The 19,277-nt window shown below is 42.2% G+C and overlaps 1 protein-coding gene across 7 annotated transcripts in view; it reads right to left on the reverse strand.

The window, feature by feature from the left end:
- FBRSL1 (fibrosin like 1) overlaps positions 1-14,399 on the reverse strand; it is a 740,088-nt gene extending 725,689 nt beyond the window's left edge. For all 7 annotated transcript variants that reach the window (XM_074972522.1, XM_074972528.1, XM_074972526.1 and 4 more), the window contains exon 1: positions 14,091-14,399. In XM_074972522.1, coding sequence (XP_074828623.1) covers positions 14,091-14,384 — 294 coding nt within the window. In that variant the 5' untranslated portion in view covers positions 14,385-14,399. The remainder of the gene's footprint in view (positions 1-14,090) is intronic.
- Positions 14,400-19,277: the final 4,878 nt, after the last annotated feature.

Genomic DNA, 19,277 nt, shown 5'->3' on the forward strand with positions numbered 1-19,277 from the left:
AAGTGCCTGTTTATGAGATAGCATCATATCCTCTGAAACCTATCTAGCACGTTCAGAGGAAAAAACCAAGAGACTCCTCTTCCAAATTATTAGTAACACAACTTTAAGATCAAGCAGGTCAACCCTAACAGGGACTGTGTAAGAAACAGGATGGAGTTTCAGAAAGAAAAATTCCATACTTTCCCACCCCCACAAATTTTGGAGCACAGAGTGGGTATTGGGGGGGGGGAGGTCCTCTGGGAATTCCCCACAAGACTCCCTGAAGACTGGACCCCCGTATGCATGTGCTGGTCCTACATCTTCATTTAAAAACTGGACTACCGATCCAATGTAAAAATCTCTAAGCAAGTCTTACCAATAGAACTTTTGTTATTGGCCCTAACTTCCTCATTTGGAATTAGCAGGAGCCTAACTCCTGCATAGCTAATACAGCCACCATAAGAACAAGTAGTTTGTAATAAGATGAGACTTGCCCCAAAGCTGTATGAGAAATAAATGGCTAGAAACAGATGCACAAAGATAACATCGAGTCCACATTTTAGGAGGAGTAAGCAAACGTGCTAGGTAATCTCACAAATTTAGTACTTCTAAGTTAGTACTTAGCACTGAAGGAGGACGAAGCGCAGAACCCAAAAACATCTCATCTGGAAATAGTTCGTGTAAGTGGTGGTTTATTTAAAAATATTGAGTTCAGAAATAACCCTTTGGCATCCTATTAAACAGTAACATGTTTAGGATTTTATTTGAAGACAATTTGTGGCTGAGCAGTACTGTATACACAGCAACCCACTCCCTATTGCTTATATTGCAGCATAAACTCTAGAGATGGCACTCATTTACCTCCCAAAAGCCTCACCCCTAAGCTGCAAAAGAAACTCTGCTTGATGTTAGAAAGCAAGGCTTTGGAAAGCCTGTTCACCTAGCAGCTGCTGTGTAGCTCATCCCTTCCTTGCAGGAAGCCGGCAGGAGAGAATACTTTACTAGCATCAATCTTCCTGGAATCAGTGCTAAGATATCCCCACGTAAACGTGTTATTGCATCAGCAAGTCTCAAATTGTTACATCTTAAGGGGTACTAAGACGCTCAGAATGGAAGAACTGATAGAAAACAATCTCTATCGAGATGGAGACTTGCAAAAGCAACCACGCTTAAGAAGTTTTACTGTCTAGTACTGTTGGGACAGGTCTGCCAAATACACTTCCCCTCTCGCACACATACCACACCAAGGGGCTGCAGCCTGCAGGGAAAACATTAATAGGACTTGGACAAGTTTGTTTGATGTAATCAACAACATTCCCATGTGTGCCTTATAATGAGTCTGCAGACATGTGTAGAGTTTGATGGATGAGCTGATAGCAAGCAAGTTATGGAATCCATCTGTCTGGAAAGCCATTGTTATTTTCAGCTAAAATCACATTAGTAATATTAAATCACAACTTGCTATTTAGCTTTCAACCAGAATGTCAGAATAAACGGTATGCCTTTTTCCTGGAGAGGAGTCTGCAAAAGGCATTTGTTGCTTTTAATGTTCACTGGTGTACACAACAGCATGTATTGAATGCAATTAAAAGGTGTTTTGGGTTTGTTTTTTTTTAAATGTTCTGGGTTCTTGGTAAGTTTGAGAAAAACAGAAGGGGACTGTATCTTGCTTCATAGTGCATTGGTCTCCCTTGAGATTTGAACTGCATGAGAGAGCTATCCAATGAACACAGGAGTGACTTCTGCTATGAGAAGCAAGACTGCGGATCAGGAGTACTGTGGAGGGAAAGCAGAGACCCACAAAAATTTCAGTACCCCATCCTGGATGGATTGAATAACCTGTTTCCTTGGCTCTAGGAGGAGAGGTACCAGGTGGCCAAGGGAGAGCTGTCACTTGCACACTTCAGTCCATCTTTTGGGAAAATACATACATTTTATAAGTGCAGTACATTCTACAGAATTTGTACACTGTATCAGCAAGAGATTGACTTTCAGAATTTGCTATAGTCCATGTGAGGGGGGTGTAACAGTGACCTAGAGAAAAAAGCCATTGGGGGATCAAGATCTTTCTGTGTGTAGCTCACACAGGAGGATTCAACCTTTGCTTCCAGCTTTTTCCAGAGCCTTATGAATTCAGATGAAGTAACATCGAAGTTCAAGATACTAGAATGATGAGCAAGAGGTCCGAAATAATAGACATATACGCCCAGTGACATGGCACTCCCTCCACAAAATGAGAAACATTTATCTGGAGTTGCAGAGCTATTCCAGTGTGCTAGGCACTGTTCACACACATACCACAACATATCCCCTGATCTGAGAAGTATTCCCTCACATTCTCCAGCATAAGGGAATGATGAATATTGCTGAATAGCCACTGAAGTCAACGGAGCTATTCGCCAAATCACACGAGCTGAGAATCTGTCCTCCCCATGTGGTAGCCAAGGATTATTATACAGAGTTTATACGTGGGTAAAGTGAAGCACAGATGTTAAATGACTTGCTCAAAGCTCAGACAGGAAATTAGTGGCAGAGTCAGAAAAACAACCCAGATATCTAGATTTCCGGTCCCCCTGCTAACCACTAGACCACAACACTACTGTTATAGTTCAATATTACAATAAATGAATATTTTGTACTGTAGTTCATCGTTTAGAGCATATTCTCAGCTTGGTAGTGAAAACAATTCATTTAAGTTTTTAAAACACATTTCAATTACAGCTGAAAATAAACCTGAAAGATAGCATTGTAACATCCACCTATAACACAAGCAATTCCCTCCTTCCCGCCCTCTCCAAATTCATTAAGCCCTCTTGATAAGAGCAATTATTGGGCTTTTAGACACTGTGAAAAAGCAACTGGAAAAGATAGTGACAAATTTTGTCCCTCTCTTTATGCATGTGGGTTTTTTTTTATTTTTTTAGTTTTGCCATGAGGTCTTGTATGTCTCTTTCAATAATCATATAATTATATGATTCCTAAAATACATGCTGGCAACACTTCAGGGGATTTTAGTCATTACAGGTGACAAGACTCTTCTTTCATATCTAATATGCATGAGGATTTATTTCCACTTCATTCACGGAAGGTTTTGGATAGCCCCCTCAAAACTAAAGACTCTGGGGACAGTTTGGTGGGGGACCTGGGGTTGAACCCCTTCCATTAATACGTTGAATTGCATAGAAAACCAACCATCATGAAACTAAATTGGAATGAAGCTGCTGGGTTTTTTTTAATTAATTGGCCCATCATTTTTCTGAGGCTTCATGTCCAACTTTTTTCACATTCTTTATTTAATTTTACAATCTGAAAGAAATGTCAAGCATCCATCAAAAACTAAGGATGCTGCAATTATATTTCTCCCAATGGCTGCAAGTTATTAACAAGCTGTCAAAACACCATAATTATTTTATTTCAGGTTTGACTGATTCTATAAACACCTCTTCACTCCATAGTATCTTTAGTGTCTCTCTCCCCCTGTGCATGAGGTCTGGATAGATTCTATAAAAGAAGCTGCACACCCAGTAAAACATTCACACACAAAAAATGCATTCATGATTCCAAGTCAAAGGTATTTATTAGCCAAAACTTACCAGCAGTCAAAGGATAAAACAGCCACCCCACAAAAAATGCTTTAGCTTTGTAGTAAACAGTGTATAACAAAAACACTGCTGCTTAACCCACAGTTTTAACAACTGTAGGGAGTAACCAAACTGCAGCCCTTCTGTAGGTCATAAGGCAATTACTGCAATCTAAATTATCCATATATTCCCCCCTGCATGGGCCACCCACCTCCTCTCAAGCTAAGTACTTCCTCATTACACAGGGGTTACTAGTTTATGGATATGCTTGGGGGAAAAACTGCCCTGATATTAAATAAAAATAAATGAACAGTAGTCTTCTTGTTTGTCATCTATGAAGAAAGTTTGGTCGGGGGGACAAGAGTTCTGTGATAACCAGTCACTAACACTAAATTTCATACTCAGCAGACTCCAGGGTGCACCTGAACATACCAAAGAGATTTCCTGCACACATCTCATTCAAAATTCGGACAGAAAAAGCCATCTCTCTATAGCCCCTTTGCAAAGCATGTCCAGGACATAACAGAACAAAATGAAGTACAGGCCTGTTGACAGTGACCCACAGTCCCCTAAAATAGAATGTTTGACTTCAAATTGCTATCTTTTATGTAGCATGTCACTGGTGTAACTGTACATAGCTCGTAAAAGATTTTAAAGCTTTTCATTGAACACAAAGAGACAGACAGGAATGGTGCCATCAGCCCATGTTTTTGCAGCCAATGGCTCTGGGAATCATTTTGATCCCTCCAATCCCCTTATCCATGCCGAGCACTGACCTTGCACATGCAACTGTTGTTCAAGTTAGTCTTTCAGGCTTGGAGCAAAACGGAACTACAAATGAAACAGGCTACGTCTACCTTGAATGACTCAGGAGAGCTGTACGCATACCTGCTTTAGTAACTGTAGGGTCGTTAAGGGTGCCTAAAGTTTTGCTTCTGTGGCAGTTCATTTGAAGTAATTAATGAACATGTGAGGTGACTTATGTCAGCCTCTGCTGTTCCCAGCCCACTCCCACTCCTCTTCCTTCCTTCTCCTACGGTACCCAAAAGATTTGGTTGTTTTTCCCACTACTATTTTACTTCCCTGCATTACTGTATGACCCCTGCCCCCAGCAATGCTCTGCAGAGTCCACGACAGTCAGCCTCTTTGAGTCCTTGAAATCTTCTGCCTTCCCCTACCCACACCCTTCCCCATACTCTCCACAGAGCTTGAAATAGCTCCCCACCCAACATTGCCCTGGCCAGACTCAGCTTTGCTTGCACCGATGGGACCCCTAATTCACTACCGGTACAACACCACTGGAAGTTGTAGCATAGAGAGGTCCCTGATCTTTTTACCCATCTGTCAGCTAGCCCTGTTCAGAACGGGGTAAAGATCCTTGAGGTCAGTATACACGCCAGCTTTCACCGTGCAAGCACAAACAGAGTTGAACTGGTGATGCATGACAGGTGCCACTGTTGCCCACGCAGACAGCCTTGAAAGTTAAGTCACCCAAGACAGACTCTCATTTTAACATAAGCTGAATTTTTTTTTCCCCTCTTAAAAGCATTTTGAATTAATAGCGTGAAGACTGATTCTCCTTTCAGCATTTGAATGGTATTAACAACAGCTCATTTGTTCTGGGGAAGAAACAACTTTTTAAAGAGAGGGAACGTACCCAATAAAGCAGAACTCAGACGCCTCACTGTGTGTAAGTAGCATTGCTGAAACAGTCAACACCCCTCTGTACTCCAGCAAAGCCAAGCCAAGAAACAGTTAAATAGCAACAGCCACTTCACCTTCATAAAACTCTTTCATATCTTTACTGTGATTAACTAGAGGCTTTGAAGTGCAATGCATTGAAAACTGTTCTCACTTACAGCAAGATGTTCACATACAATAGATACCAGGATGCAAGGCTTCCCTACTGTATTTCAAAGCTTTATTTAAAAAGTCACTGAGCTTGATTTAAGAGCTCATCCCATGTTTCAGTTTTGCTGACACACAGCTTGCTCTGAGCAATGCACAAATATTGACTGCCACACTAAGGATACCCGAACAAAGTTCCCCCTCTCCTAAATCACCGTGACAAGGAATGATTTTTAGAAAAAGCTGAACAGTCTTTCTACTGCAATCTTTATCCAAAGGATTCACTTTAGAATCTACATGCATGCAACCACCACCACCAAGTGCAGCAAACTCCACACGCCCTACAATGGAGTAGAAAGTAGAAATTTTGGTCAAAAACAGCAAGATAAATCCCTAAATTTAAATTCACTGGAATAAGCTATAAGCAACGTCATAACAGTACAACTGTGTCTACTACAGGACTGTATCACTTTAACTACATCAGTTTCTAAATTTATATACTTAGTGTGGTACAAAACATCTGTGTCAACCAAGTCTGACACAGAGCAAGCCGGAATTCAGTTTAAGAAAATTTCAGGCCGAGAGGGCTAATGTTGCTCTAAATACCCTCAGAATTTTACATTATCCTTTTCCTGAACACATCATTTATGAGACAGAGTTTCTCTCATTTCTTTGAGATAGCCAAGATAAATGGTAAAACTGGTCTTTCCTTAGCATACAGGGAGCAACAATATAGATTTTACTGGTCCCTTCATTACAAGTCAAATGCATATTAACTGGAACTAGTAAAGATCTAATTTTTTTTTTAAATGGGATGCTGTCAGGCATTTTTAAAAAATATATTTTTATAAAACATCCTTTCCTGAGCTACAGACACATCACCTTAGACTATTATATGCTAAATAATTTAAAATCACAGTTACCTTTCACTATTTATACGGTTTAAATTTGATTTTTCCTTTGTTTGGAGGAGTTTTCCTTTGTTTCGTGAACTGATTTTTGTTTAAAGTCCATTCCAGTCAACGTTACATATGTTCTTTCGCACCAGGTAAAATACTGAAGCGTTCCTGTTGTGAACTCCGCAAGAGAACATTTGTAACTTTCTAAGGGAATTTTTTTTTAAAAAGAAAATATGCATTGAAACTTTTTCCATTCGTCTTAGGTTTTGTGAAAGGGACTGTCACGTTGAATTTGGACCATACACACAGCAAAGTGCAGAACTCAGTGTATCTGCCTCACAAGGATAAAATTGACTCCGCGGCATTTTGTAGCTTCTGTTTCAAAGAAGATGAAAAATTTCAAAACCTGATGCTCAGCTCAATAAGCCATCTCTTTCTCTGATGAATCTACAAATACAGTAAGTAGCACATACCCAGGTAATACCATAAAACTAACATGATCCATATATGCACCACTGCTTTCATGGAGCAGTCACACCCCATTACAATACACAATCACTCCTGTTGAATGACACACTCATATGCAACAGTATGTCCGTTGATTTCACTGTGTATAGCCAGGTCCACTGAGGAGGTACAGAGTCCCAATAGGGACTGCAGAGCTTGATTCTTACTCATTTCTAGCTCCAAATCATAATTAGGTTTGTACAGAGTCTAAGGGCTTGCCTATGCTGCTCCGCTGTAGTGCTTAGTGAAGATGCTACTTATGCCAATGGGAGAGCTTCTCCTGTAGGCGTAGTTACTCCACCTCCCTGAGAGGCAGTAACTACTTCAATGGGAGAAGCGCTGTCTACAGCTGGTATAACTGTGTCGCTTCAGGGTGTGGATTTTTCACACCCATCAGGGATATAGTTATACCAAAAATAAGGTCATGGTGTAGACCAGGGCTACATTCCCCCATGTACTATTCAGAATGCATAAAGTTAAGTGTATGCTTAAGTCCTTCCAGAATTGGAGCCCTACATTTTTATTTATTTATTTGTTTATTGAGATCCAGTATTAACTAGACACCCATTTTTTACAAAATGAAAGTGCACAAAAAGACAAAATGCTTCAAGAGAGGAAGTTACAAATAATGCTACCCTAATAGACTGACTGTACCCATATTTCAGTTCACAAGTTTCAAGGGGGAAAAAAAAACAAAAAAACCAAACCTGCATTTCAGCCCGCAAAATTTATGTCAGCCGAATTTCTGATGGGCACCTTAAAGCAGCCTATCAAGAAATAATTATAATAAAATCTATGCTCTCTTTTGATTACTTTATGATGTCTAAATATTACTTGAAAGCATTTTGCTTTCAAAGGGATTTTTTTTCCTTGCTTGCGGCAGACATTGATTGAGACCACTCATCCCTTAACGGAAGGGGCAGAAGTGCTAAATCTTTAATGAAGTCATCTCTTCTCCAAAGAATGGGCTAGTTAGTTGAGTTAAACAGGTGCTTATAACCCCTCTCCCCAAACTGCAGTAAGTTTGTTTAAAAATGTGGTCCCCACTCTGCTGCTCATGCTCATTTTACTAGCTCTACAGTCACCTCAGAGTTTTCCCAGGTGGACAAGACCTAATGTAAAAAATAAGCACAAGAAAATATCTTTGGCCTCCTTTTACGTCATAAAGGTGCAAGAAGGCACAAGCTCATTATTCCACCTTTACAGGTCATCTTTCATTGATTTATATATTGCTCTACGGACTGTCACAATGGGCTTGCACAGATCAAAATAAAAAAAAGTTGTCAGCATCTGTTAAGTTTTAAAAAAATCCAAAGCTAATCTGACTAATAGTATCAGACAGTGAAATCTTATCTGTGCCATCACCACACAATTTCCCTGAGCGACATTTACTTTAGCTTGCAATGGTATAAAATAGCTTTCATCGAAGAACTTTAAGCACAGAATGGAGTTCCTATGGACCTGGGTGTTCAGCACTTCAGTTTTTCCAATTTGAAAATAGTCCAAAAGGATCAGTTATCGAAATGGCAGAAACCAAACTGTCTTCTATGTCAAAACGTTATACGCATGTTCCCAGAACTTGAGTTGGAACAGCATGCTGCATGGTAACATCCAAATGTGCTCATGTAATCCATCCCACTTTGCTTTTCCAATTCCTATCCTAGTAACGTCACCAAAGAAAGCTACGTATTAGAGCAAGGCTCAACATGGGAATTGCAGAAGCAAAGTGGGGGTGCTGATTTCCATAACAATAGTCCAACTCTTCTTTCAGATCACAGCTACTTCATGGCAAGACTAGGGTCCAAGTTCTGTTGGAAAAATTAAGCATTTGGGTGAGTTTCTGAGTGAACTCGAACCTAACTACAGCTGTCCACTTTTTATATATATCAGCAATATCGGTTCATCCTTTTGTATTTTTAAATCCATGGAAGAGAAATTATTATAATTAAAGCAGATTTTTAGTATTCATCTGCAAAAAGCAATTAACTGCCATAATTAACCTGCTTTTTTTAATCTTGAAAAGCACACTGCTACGAAAACAGATAATCGAAGACTACTAATAAGTCTGCAGTTAAATCAAAAGTCTAAAGCATCTGAAGTGGAATCTTTAAAAGTACAAGATTTTTTAGGAACATAATTCCTCAAAAAACTGACTTTATAAATTGTCATTAGGCAATTAAACACTAACGAAAGTACTTTAAATGTTGGGAACCTGCCCTTTTAAAAATGAGTGCTGCTTTATGGAAAAGACTTCATTACATCACGTTTGAAAACATACGTAAGATATGATCATAAATCAAAGGTTACACAGCTAGGTCAGTGGAACTAGCACAAAACCTTTGGAACAGGAAGTTAAATGCACTGGTTTTATCATCATTAAAAGATCAGAGCAAAGCACAGCGTACAACACACTTGTGGAAACAGCCTTATCAAGACAGAAGCTAAAGGGAAGACCATGCAATTACAGAGTCTACCCAGAAATTTAGCATCACTACTATACTTTCCAACCTCCTAGTCCGAAGTGCAACCCACAACAAGTAACCACCTGGTATCTCTGTTAGATCCCTTCGGAAAGGAAGGTTTGAGAGAAATAACACAATGTTAACCTCTTCAGGGTAGAGGCTATCTACCTCTATGGCCCCAACCCTGCAAACACTTAAGTGCGTGCAGCCTCATGACTTCAGTGGGACTACTAACTTGTGTAAAGTTAAGCAAAAGTCTGTGTCTTTTCAGGACTGGGAGCTATGTTTTTGCAACACCTAACACAAAGGAGCTCTGATCCCAGCCGGGAGCTACCATAATATAAATAAAAAAATCTTAAATCTTTCTTAAAGAGTTCCAGAGCTTTGTCAAGTTGATAATAAAAGCCAAAGAGCACACAGATATAACATTTACAAAAGCTTTGATTGAACAACTAGTCTCAAAGTTCTCATTCATTTACATTCTGATGAAGTTCCCTTTTTAGCATTGTTTTTATACTTGAAAGGAACAAGTATGATCAGAGAGACGAGCCCTTAAATACAGACTCATTCATCTGGTTTTTCTCACTGTGATTCACCAATCACCTTCAAGAATAATTAGCAACTTCATCTAAATGAAATGAATAGATACCAAGAGAGAAATACTCACACATCATATCCATTCATTTCAAGATGCTGTTCAAAATTCCCCTCTGTTTTTAAACATCCCCCCAAGGATTTTCTTCATCCTCCTTCACAGACCACCTCTCACTTTTTCTCTCCCTGCTCATACATTACTGATCTCACAATCATATCACCACTGGTGCAAGAACCTTCTTCTCTGCAGCACGGGTCATCTAAATAGCATTCCTGTCGTTTACAGCGTAGTTGTAGCCGTGTTGGTCTCAGGATATTAGAGACAAGGTGGTCAGATAATATCTTTTATTGGACCAACTTCTGTTGGTGAAAGAGACAAGCTTTTGAGCCACAAGAACTCCATGTGGCTCAAAAGCTTGTCTCTCTCACTTCCTGTAGCTGTCCATCTTATTCTGCCTCCTCACTGACTCTCCCTTTCAGATTAAAACATTTATCTTACTTGCTTTACCTGCTAGTTAAGTCCCTCTACTATTTCTTTTAAACTCTGAAATTCTGTTGAATTCTATTTAATAGTTTGTAAGATAAAGCTGCATTTTACCCTGGGTTTGAGGAGAGATTTGTATTGTGGGTGAAGGATATTTAAGTGCAGATGATGAGCTGGGGTAATTTCGGATTCTTATGCACAGAGAAGAACTGATGGTTTGCTACTGCTTTTTGTTTTGATCTTAGTTGGACTGATTTTTTTTTTAAACATTATCTGCTTTAAGTTCTCTCTTGAGTAAAGGATACCTAGAACTTGGGATAGGTAATCTGTTCCTAAAATGAAGCCACAAGTAGATAGACACATGCAGAGTTGAGACAACATCATCAGGTACCAAATGCCACTGGCAGCATTCTGTAGCCGTTTAATGAAAATTCAAAGCGCTACTTCTTAAAACTTAAAAAAATTAAATGAAACATCATAAAGTAACTAACTCCCTTGTAGGCAACAGCAAAATTAACTCCTGCCGGGTTCAGAGTGCTGGCATCTTCAGTTCAACATACAGGAAGAGTATATATAGCACCCTACGTTTACAAAAACATAAGGGTAGTGAGAATTTTTTTGAAGTGGGGAAGGGAATTTCACATTATTTGAGAGTAAAAGAAAAAGAAAACCTTACATGCTACAGACTTTTCTACCATGAGGTTCTCTCTAGCCTTACAGCAATCCGATTTCCCAGGGGAAGCCCACAATTTAGCGAGCCTATTTAACCTAATCACAGGTCACTGTAAAACCAAATGAAAAACAATGCAAAGCAGCAATATGAGAAAGGATCATAATGAAGAACTGCCACATACACAAACAACTGCTCCTTTTTCGGCTTACAAATGAAAAAAATTAGAAGAAGGCAACATATGTGTGCTGAATATGAAATTTAACCTTTATTCTCTTCATTCTCCTCAAATTTTATATGATTTTTATTTAAGCGGCCATCACAGCATCATTTTTCTAAAAATTTGTGCACTGTAAAAGATGCTTCTCCTCAAAACCAGTGGAAGACCACCTGTTGTAGTCAAGTACACTACAGAGTATTGCTTCTTAGTATTCTAAATGACCTTACAGATTCAGTAATTTATCTGGGCATATGTTACTTTAAAGCAGTTTTGTCTTGCTAATCCCTTTTGCTTGCTGCTACATCAGAAATCTACCAGGCATTATCTTTTGACAAAAACAGCACTGCACTTTTGTAAGAAAAATTCTCACAATGCACAGTAAATTTGTGCGTATTACTGGAATTTATTAAATACACAGATCACTAGGGCTTTCAAAAGTACCTCGCATGTGACACGTCTCCCAGTGCAACACATGAAAAAGAAACAAGTGAATTCTGCTTACACTATTTATTCTGACGAGCCAATTAAAATCTAAAATGAAGTTCATGTACTCTCTTGCATGTTGATAAAGACTGCAGAAATTGATTGCTTCTGAAATCTCACTATGGATTCCGAGGGGACTGTCCTATAAAGCATCTTTACCATAGCTCATCCCCAAAACAAAAAGGTTTTCAGGGTTGTGGGGTTGTTGTTGTTTTTAATGTCACAGCTCTTCCTTTGTGCGCGATACTATTGCCCAGTTTAACGTCTAGTTGATTTGATGGCTAATCCGGTACCATGTGCAAACCATGAAATGCTCCCCCTCCCCCCCTTTGCCCCTGGAGGGACTGTACCATCATTTGAATTATATTTCCCGATAATGTGCTCATCATGGCAGAAAATTTCCCAAAGAAAATGAATTTTACTTTCTTCACTGACAGCTCTGAGAAACTCAGTGGTTTAATTGGACCTATCTGCTGATGTGTGCTTGACAATGAGCATGCCCAGAAAAAAACCAAGACAGGTCTAGACCATCTGTTTTAAAGCAACACAAAGCTGGATAGTTTGCTCATTATCAACTCAGACAGATATGAGTTGGTTTAAGTGTTAAGATATTATCTCACAGCAGTTTCTGCTAAAGGCCATAGAACACCACACATCAGTTTATCATAAATCTTTTCTTTTTAAAACATTCCAGCATTTACACATTCAATATTGCTCAGCAGAGACTCAGCCAAATTTTCTTCTTACATGCATTAAAAGTCAGTTTCCCTGAACCAAAATTTTGCCAGCTCAGTCCCACTGTAGATTTACAGGGCACCATGCATTAGAAACATTCGTTCTCAGAACAGGTCCAGATACTGCTGCTGAGCAAGTTGCCCCCTTCCAAACACCATCACCATTTACCCTCCTAGTAATGACTTCCCAAGCAAAATACTCAGGGATTAGGGATAGAGAGGGGAAATTTAGGTCCAAAAGAGGTGGCAGTTTCTCTTAAGTGTAAAAGGATCATCTTTATGGTCCAAAGAAGTTGGTTCTGATCATCAGCTACTTGTTACAACAGACTTTATAAACACACTGCTAACAAAGTGTGGGTGAGCAGAAAAATCATGGTAGCCACGGGGCCACAAACTATGGGAGAAGGAGCCTGTGTCCCAAGAGATTTGGTCTGGAAATCAGACAGGCTTTTTGGGAAACCTTCTGACAAAATAAGACCTTGATATGTGGGTGTAAACATTAAGGATGCTGTATTGATGTAGGAGAGGGCCAGGGAAACATGTCTAGGATTTTAATTTACTGTAATCCTTGTTAAGAAAGATACTAAAATGGCAGGAAATCCAAAGTATGAATAACCAAATACATTATTCAACGTGCTGTATTAAAAAAAATGTGGTCAAGTGAATGAGGACACTATTATTGCTCATATTTACTGAGAACATGGTGAACTATTTTCTTTGATAAATGCCTTTTGATAGAGGTTTTCTCCTACCAACTCAAATTTTCCCATCACACACCCACAAAACAAAAATCAAAAGCCACACAAAGTGCTAGTTTGTCATTGTCCCTCTGAGAATATTAAGTTTCCTGCTTAATTTAGCTCAGACAAAACAAGCAGTATTTGCTCAGCAAATATTGTTTGTGATAAGATTGACAAGCAATATTTTTGCCAACCTATTAACAGCAGGATAATATGTACAGTCAATAAGAGATGAAGAATTTGTTCAATTACTTCAAAATTTGGGAATTACAACCAGGGGATTATTATCCATTTAAACATCTCTTTTTCCAGAAAACGTTAAACACTGGCCATTTGCTAACAGTCTCCTGAGAAAGATAAAGTAACATTTTGGCAATACAAATACAAACTTTAAAGGCCTAGAAAAAAATGGTTTTAAAGTACTGACTCTACAATTCACAACATCAGGTGATCGTCAATATACCCTGATGCACAAATATGTTGCATTCCTCCCATCAGATATTTGTCAGCCAATTAAAATCCTAAACAAACATTTAACTTGCCCTGATACTTGATATTAGTTGAAATGGAAAGTATAGGATTACCCACAAATACTGGCCTACAGCAACTTATGAATAGACATACAAGTACTCAAGAAAGACACTGGTGTTCATTTGCCATCCCTTTGACCACAGACATACACAGCTCCCCCTCCATTTAAATTCCTTCAGGCTGACATCAGGATTAATGCACACAGGTAATTTACAAGAAGAAAGTTAATTGGTATTTACAGTGTGGAGCCTAGATTCAGCGCCTCTATGAAGGTCCCATGCTTTTTCAGGAAACAATACCATTGCTCTGGACCATGAAACACACGAACACAAGAGAACCCATCATTCTGATCTCTTACCTCCAAGGCTTCTAAGGTATTGAAGCTGGCTATAGCAAACCCATCAATTAAATCCTCTTCTTGGGAGCTCGATTCCCGTCTCCTGCGCCTCGGAGGTCTGACATTTCTGGCGGTGGAAGCTTGGTTTGGGGGATTTGTACAGTTTTGGCTTGTATTTTCCTTGCCGGGGCTTTGCTCCTTTTCGGATGCCGAAGAAGGACTTTGATTTCGGGGATCCCTGGCATTAGCTTCCCTTCTCCTCACGCGGTCCCTTTGGGATCTTGATCTCCGGCTTTGCCTTATTTTCCCATCCATTTCCAAAACAGAAAAAGAAAAAGGGAAGGGGGAGATAAAAAAAAATCACCCCCCCTTCCTCACTCACCACTTCCCCTCCCCAACCCCCGAAGCCCTAAAAATCCTCCTGTCCAGACCCTCAAAATCCAGAGAGATTATAATCCACAGAGCAAGGCTGGGTGGTGGTGGTGGTGGTGGTGGTGGTGGGAGGGGGGGGGGGAGAAGAGATATAAAAAAATTAAATCCACGGAATGACCTTGACAAAATACGCCCCCCCCCTCCAAAAGAAAACAGGGTTAAAAAAGAGAATCTCAGCCCCTCGGCTTCACACCGGCAGCAGCAGACGGGATCCAGGAGAGCTCGACCCGGCTCGGGATAATCCAGCGGCGGCGGCTCTGCGCCCCCTCCCCCGGGGCAGCGACCGGCTCCGGCCCCCGATCCGCACCGCCAGCAGCCACGGGGGGCGGGGGGTTGCAACAATATCACTCGCTCCGCAACTTTGTTGCAATGAAGAGAGCGAGCGAGAGAGAGAAAATCCCGGTGCAGCCCCCACCGCCGCCTGCAACCCCTCCTGCCGGGCACGGCTCCCCGCCCCCGGCACGGCTCCCCGCCTGCCCCCGCCCGCCGCCGGAGCACGCACGCCCCCCGCCCCAGCCCGGCCGCCCCCCAGCGCAGCCCCAGCCCCTGGACGCGTCTCAGTCGGCGCGCCCCGGATTCCGCCCCATTCTCCCCGAGCTGGGACGATTAGCACCGCCCGGCCGGCCGCGCATGAGCAGGGCTGCCAGCTGCGCGTCAGTCGCCGGCGCAGGCCCGGCCGTGCCCCGCCTCCGCCGCCCGGAGCCCCCCGGCCCGGCCCAGAACCCCGGGGAGCTTCCACCACCGCCCAGCCCAGAACCCCGGGGGCGCCCCGCCCCCCGCAGCCCAGAACCCCGGGGAGCTTCGGCCCGGCCCAGAACCCCAGGAGCGCCCCGCCCCCCCCCCAGCCCAGAACCCCGCAGCGCCCGCCTGCCCAACCCAGAACCCCTGGGACCACTCCACCCCCAGCCCAGAACCCCGGGAGCGCCCCGCCTCTGCAGCCCAGAACCTCGGGGAGCTTGCACCACCGTCCAGCCCAGAACCCCAGGGAGTGCCCCGCCCCCCACAGCCCAGAACCCCGGGGGAACTTCCACCACCCTCCAGCCCAGAACCCCACAGCGCCCGCCTGCCTAGCCCAGCACCCCTGGGACCGCTCCGCCCCAGCCCAGAACCCCGGGAGCTTCCCACTCCCCCAGCCCAAAACCCCAGGGAGCTTCCCCTCCCACCCCCTCAGTCAGAATCAGGAGACTTCCTCCTGCCACCACCACCCCCCAGCACATAACCCAGGAACTCCCCAACCCTGAACCCTGGGAGCTTCCTCCCCTCCCCCAGCACAGAACCCAGGGACCTTCCCCGCCTTGCCCACAAACCCCTAGGCTCTTCCCCAGCCCAGAACCCTGGGAGCTTCCACCCACCACCCCTCATCCCAAATCCTTGGGAGCTTGCTCCATACCCAGCTTTCTCCAGCCTTGCACCACAGGAGTTTTCCCCTCAAACCTGTATTTCTCAGCCTAGAACCCACCAGCTCCCACTTGCTCCTCTAGACCGGAGCAGCGGAAGTTTCTCCCCAGCTCATTCCTCCTCCCCCAGCCTCATTCCTGCACCCTGTCTGTCCTCTGCTCCCCTTCTTCAGGATGCCTCCATGTGCTCCTTACATTCTCCCCCCTCCCACTTATCCCCACTTGTACTGTTCTTTGTTCCCTCCACGCGGTTCCTTCTGCCCACCTTTCCCCTGTGCCCCTCACACTCTGCTCCACCTGTGGTCCCGTGCTTCACCTCTCACCCCAACTCCCACATGTTGCTGTTCTGTTAACCCCCTAGCCCCTGCCCCATTGCTTGGCTGTTGTCTATAACCATGTTCCCCCTCCCTTATGTGCTGACCCATACACCCCCTTTCCTCCACCATGCAACCTCTTTGGCTGCCTTGGCTTTGCCACACATACAACTTTACTACTGCTACCTCCAACTTCCGCCCGGGGCAACCCCTAGTCCCATTCCTAGGACTAGTGGACTGAAATTATGAAAGGAAGACCAGAAGAGGAGTATCAGGAAAGACTTCCTATCAGACATGGGAAAGCCCTGTGAGGAAGGTCCCACACTAGCTGGGCAAACTGTCTCGGAATCTGTGGAGTAATTCCCCAGAGGAAATGATGGGAGCCAAGAAACCTTCCCATCCCACATCCTGGTCCCTTGCACTCATTGTGCACAAGATCTAAGGAAGTCAAACATGAACAGGGGTGTTAGTTTCCCCAAAGGGGTGTCTCCTCTTCACACTAATGAGAAGAATGAGGCTGGCACCTAGATGTGGGACACCCCCTTGTAAGAGGCTGTGATTGGGGCCCATATTTCTCCCAGCTTTCCTCGTCCTCATATTCCATCCTGCCCTAAGCACAGTAATGAAACAAGCTAGAAGCAGTGTGCCAATTCTCAGAAGTAGCTGATGCTGGTCATTCCTTCTTCCCTCTCCCCAACTCCTCCCCCTGCACAAGGCTATTAACATATAGCCACAACCTTGCCCTGGCCTATTTAAACAACAAATACTACATAACATGATTTCAAAGTCATCCTTTAAAAAAAAAAAAGTAGAAATGTCAAATAAAAGTAATTTTAAATAATAGGCAGAAGTTCTGTCTTTAGTATTACACTGCTTAATGCAAATAGACATTTGTGCATTGTGCACTTCTATCATGCTTGTATTGGTGTCATTTGTGCTCTAATAAAAATCTTATAATCATTTATGTGCCAATTAAACAAGGAAGATAGCTAAGTCTAACAACTTCCTTTGGTAATTACAGGCTGCTTTGGCTTTGCTAGACTGTACAGTTCAGAAAGAGACTATTTCTCCCTCTTCTGTATCTTTAAAAGACTAAATCTGTAAAATTAGAGATCCTTGGCATTTTAAGGAGTAAATTGAGGCCTGCAGAGCGGTCATCAATAAAGGATCTCAATTTGAATGTAGCTAGTTAAGTACAGTAATGGATGAAGTTTAATAATTGTACTTGTTTTACAAACACTTTTACAAACACTCAGTTTCCAGACCAGACCCTTTCATTGGAATCAAATAAGCTATTTTTACATATGCAATTCTGTGCCTCATCCCTAGTTTAAAAAGCAATTTATATCTTGCTCTTGAAAGAGAGCATTGTCATAAAGAGGTATAAGTAACAGGTGAATGTAACAGTTTGTCTTAGAAGTGGTGGTTACAATCATTCTGTGATTTTTAGAGCGCCAATCATTAATATGCTTTTCTAATTTCTTTCAGTTCACTTTTGCTGATGAGCAAGGATGGTGGAAATTGTCTGCGCAGTTCCTTACATTAATACTTGTGACCATAGTCATCAAGATCCTCATCCCAGTTATATGTTTACTTGTATTAGCTTGATGCTGCAGCAGGTTTCACTTGAGTTTGCCTTCTCAGGAAAATTGTGGAGAACTGATTTAACATTAACTTTAACAATTCAGCAGCGGTCAAAAAAATTGCAAGAAAACATACCTACCTTCAGTAATATGTTTACCATGTTTATGGGAAACCCCTAATTTTTATATTCATCTATTTTTGTTTACAGCATAAGTATTGACTAATGAAATTAACAAAATCAAACATCAAGACACCTATTTGAAATAATATCTATAGATCAGTTGTGGCTTTCCCCCCGACCACGTCAGTTTAACGTTTTCAATAGGAGACATATCTACAGTGATTTTCCTGCATTCACATAATGATATTCATCATATTAGAACTGGGTGAATGATAATGGATCAGAGGGAATGAAAACAGATGGATGTTAAAACAGACAATTCTGCACCATGATCCTGGAAGCTCTCCACTACAGCCTAGTCTGTTCATTCAGTTTTATAATTGTATTAGACATTCCAACAATAGGGAGGCCTTCTTCGTTAATTCTGAATTTACTGAAAATAAACCTTTTAGGCTATAGCTCTTTTGGTACATAGACAACAAGAAGCAAATTCACTATTGGTTTAAGGGGGTGAAACTCCATCAAATGGAGCTAATGTAGGAGATTCGAGAAGAGGGAAGACAGGGTCAATGAGGCAAGAGAAGAACCTTTCCGACTGCATTTTGGATAGACTGGAAACATTCAAATAGCTTTGAGACAGAAACATCTGAAGCCTGGCTTTCACTGGGGAAATTTACCCTGGTTCAGTATAGACGTAGCCTATGATAGATAAACCTGTTAACATCAGCAGCACATTTGGACTGATTTTCCATTTTCAGTGATCACAGGACACATACGTTTAACTAGGTGTGTAAGACAAGCCACATGAGTCGATGGATACTGATCCATGCCATGTGACAGGTGTACAAGCTGGCCTATGTCAGGTGACTAGGACAAGGAAAAAAAGATCAAACATCTTAGCAGCTCTTTTTTATTGCAATATTGATATTAACATTTTAATTGCGTACTTATGGCTGCAGATTCTAAGGTTGCCACTCACTATGCCTTTGCTTTCAAAGGACCAAATACTAGACCACTGGACAAACCCCGAGAAAGCAGAGCATGGAACATCAAAGCAGCAGCTACTGTCGTAGCAAATATGGTCATCCTGTCCTGTTCTGGTTTATGATCGTGTCCCACAATATCTTGTGTCACTGCCAGTGAGAACGTGGCATTCTGCTCTAGAGCGCACAGGGGGCCCAGTTCTCAGTGACTCCGTTCCCATAGTTAGCACAGGAATAGAGGGCATGGGAGGGGAGAAGAGGAGAAAGATGGTGGTGGCAAGCCACCTTTGCACTCCCTCTGTCCTGAGAATCTACTTGGGTCCTGGTGAGGTTGCTCTAACTTACACCCTCTGCTTCCTGGGGCTTATAGTCATAGA

The sequence above is a fragment of the Natator depressus genome, chromosome 15, assembly GCF_965152275.1.
Source record: "Natator depressus isolate rNatDep1 chromosome 15, rNatDep2.hap1, whole genome shotgun sequence".
In the NCBI taxonomy this organism is placed as follows: domain Eukaryota; kingdom Metazoa; phylum Chordata; order Testudines; family Cheloniidae; genus Natator; species Natator depressus.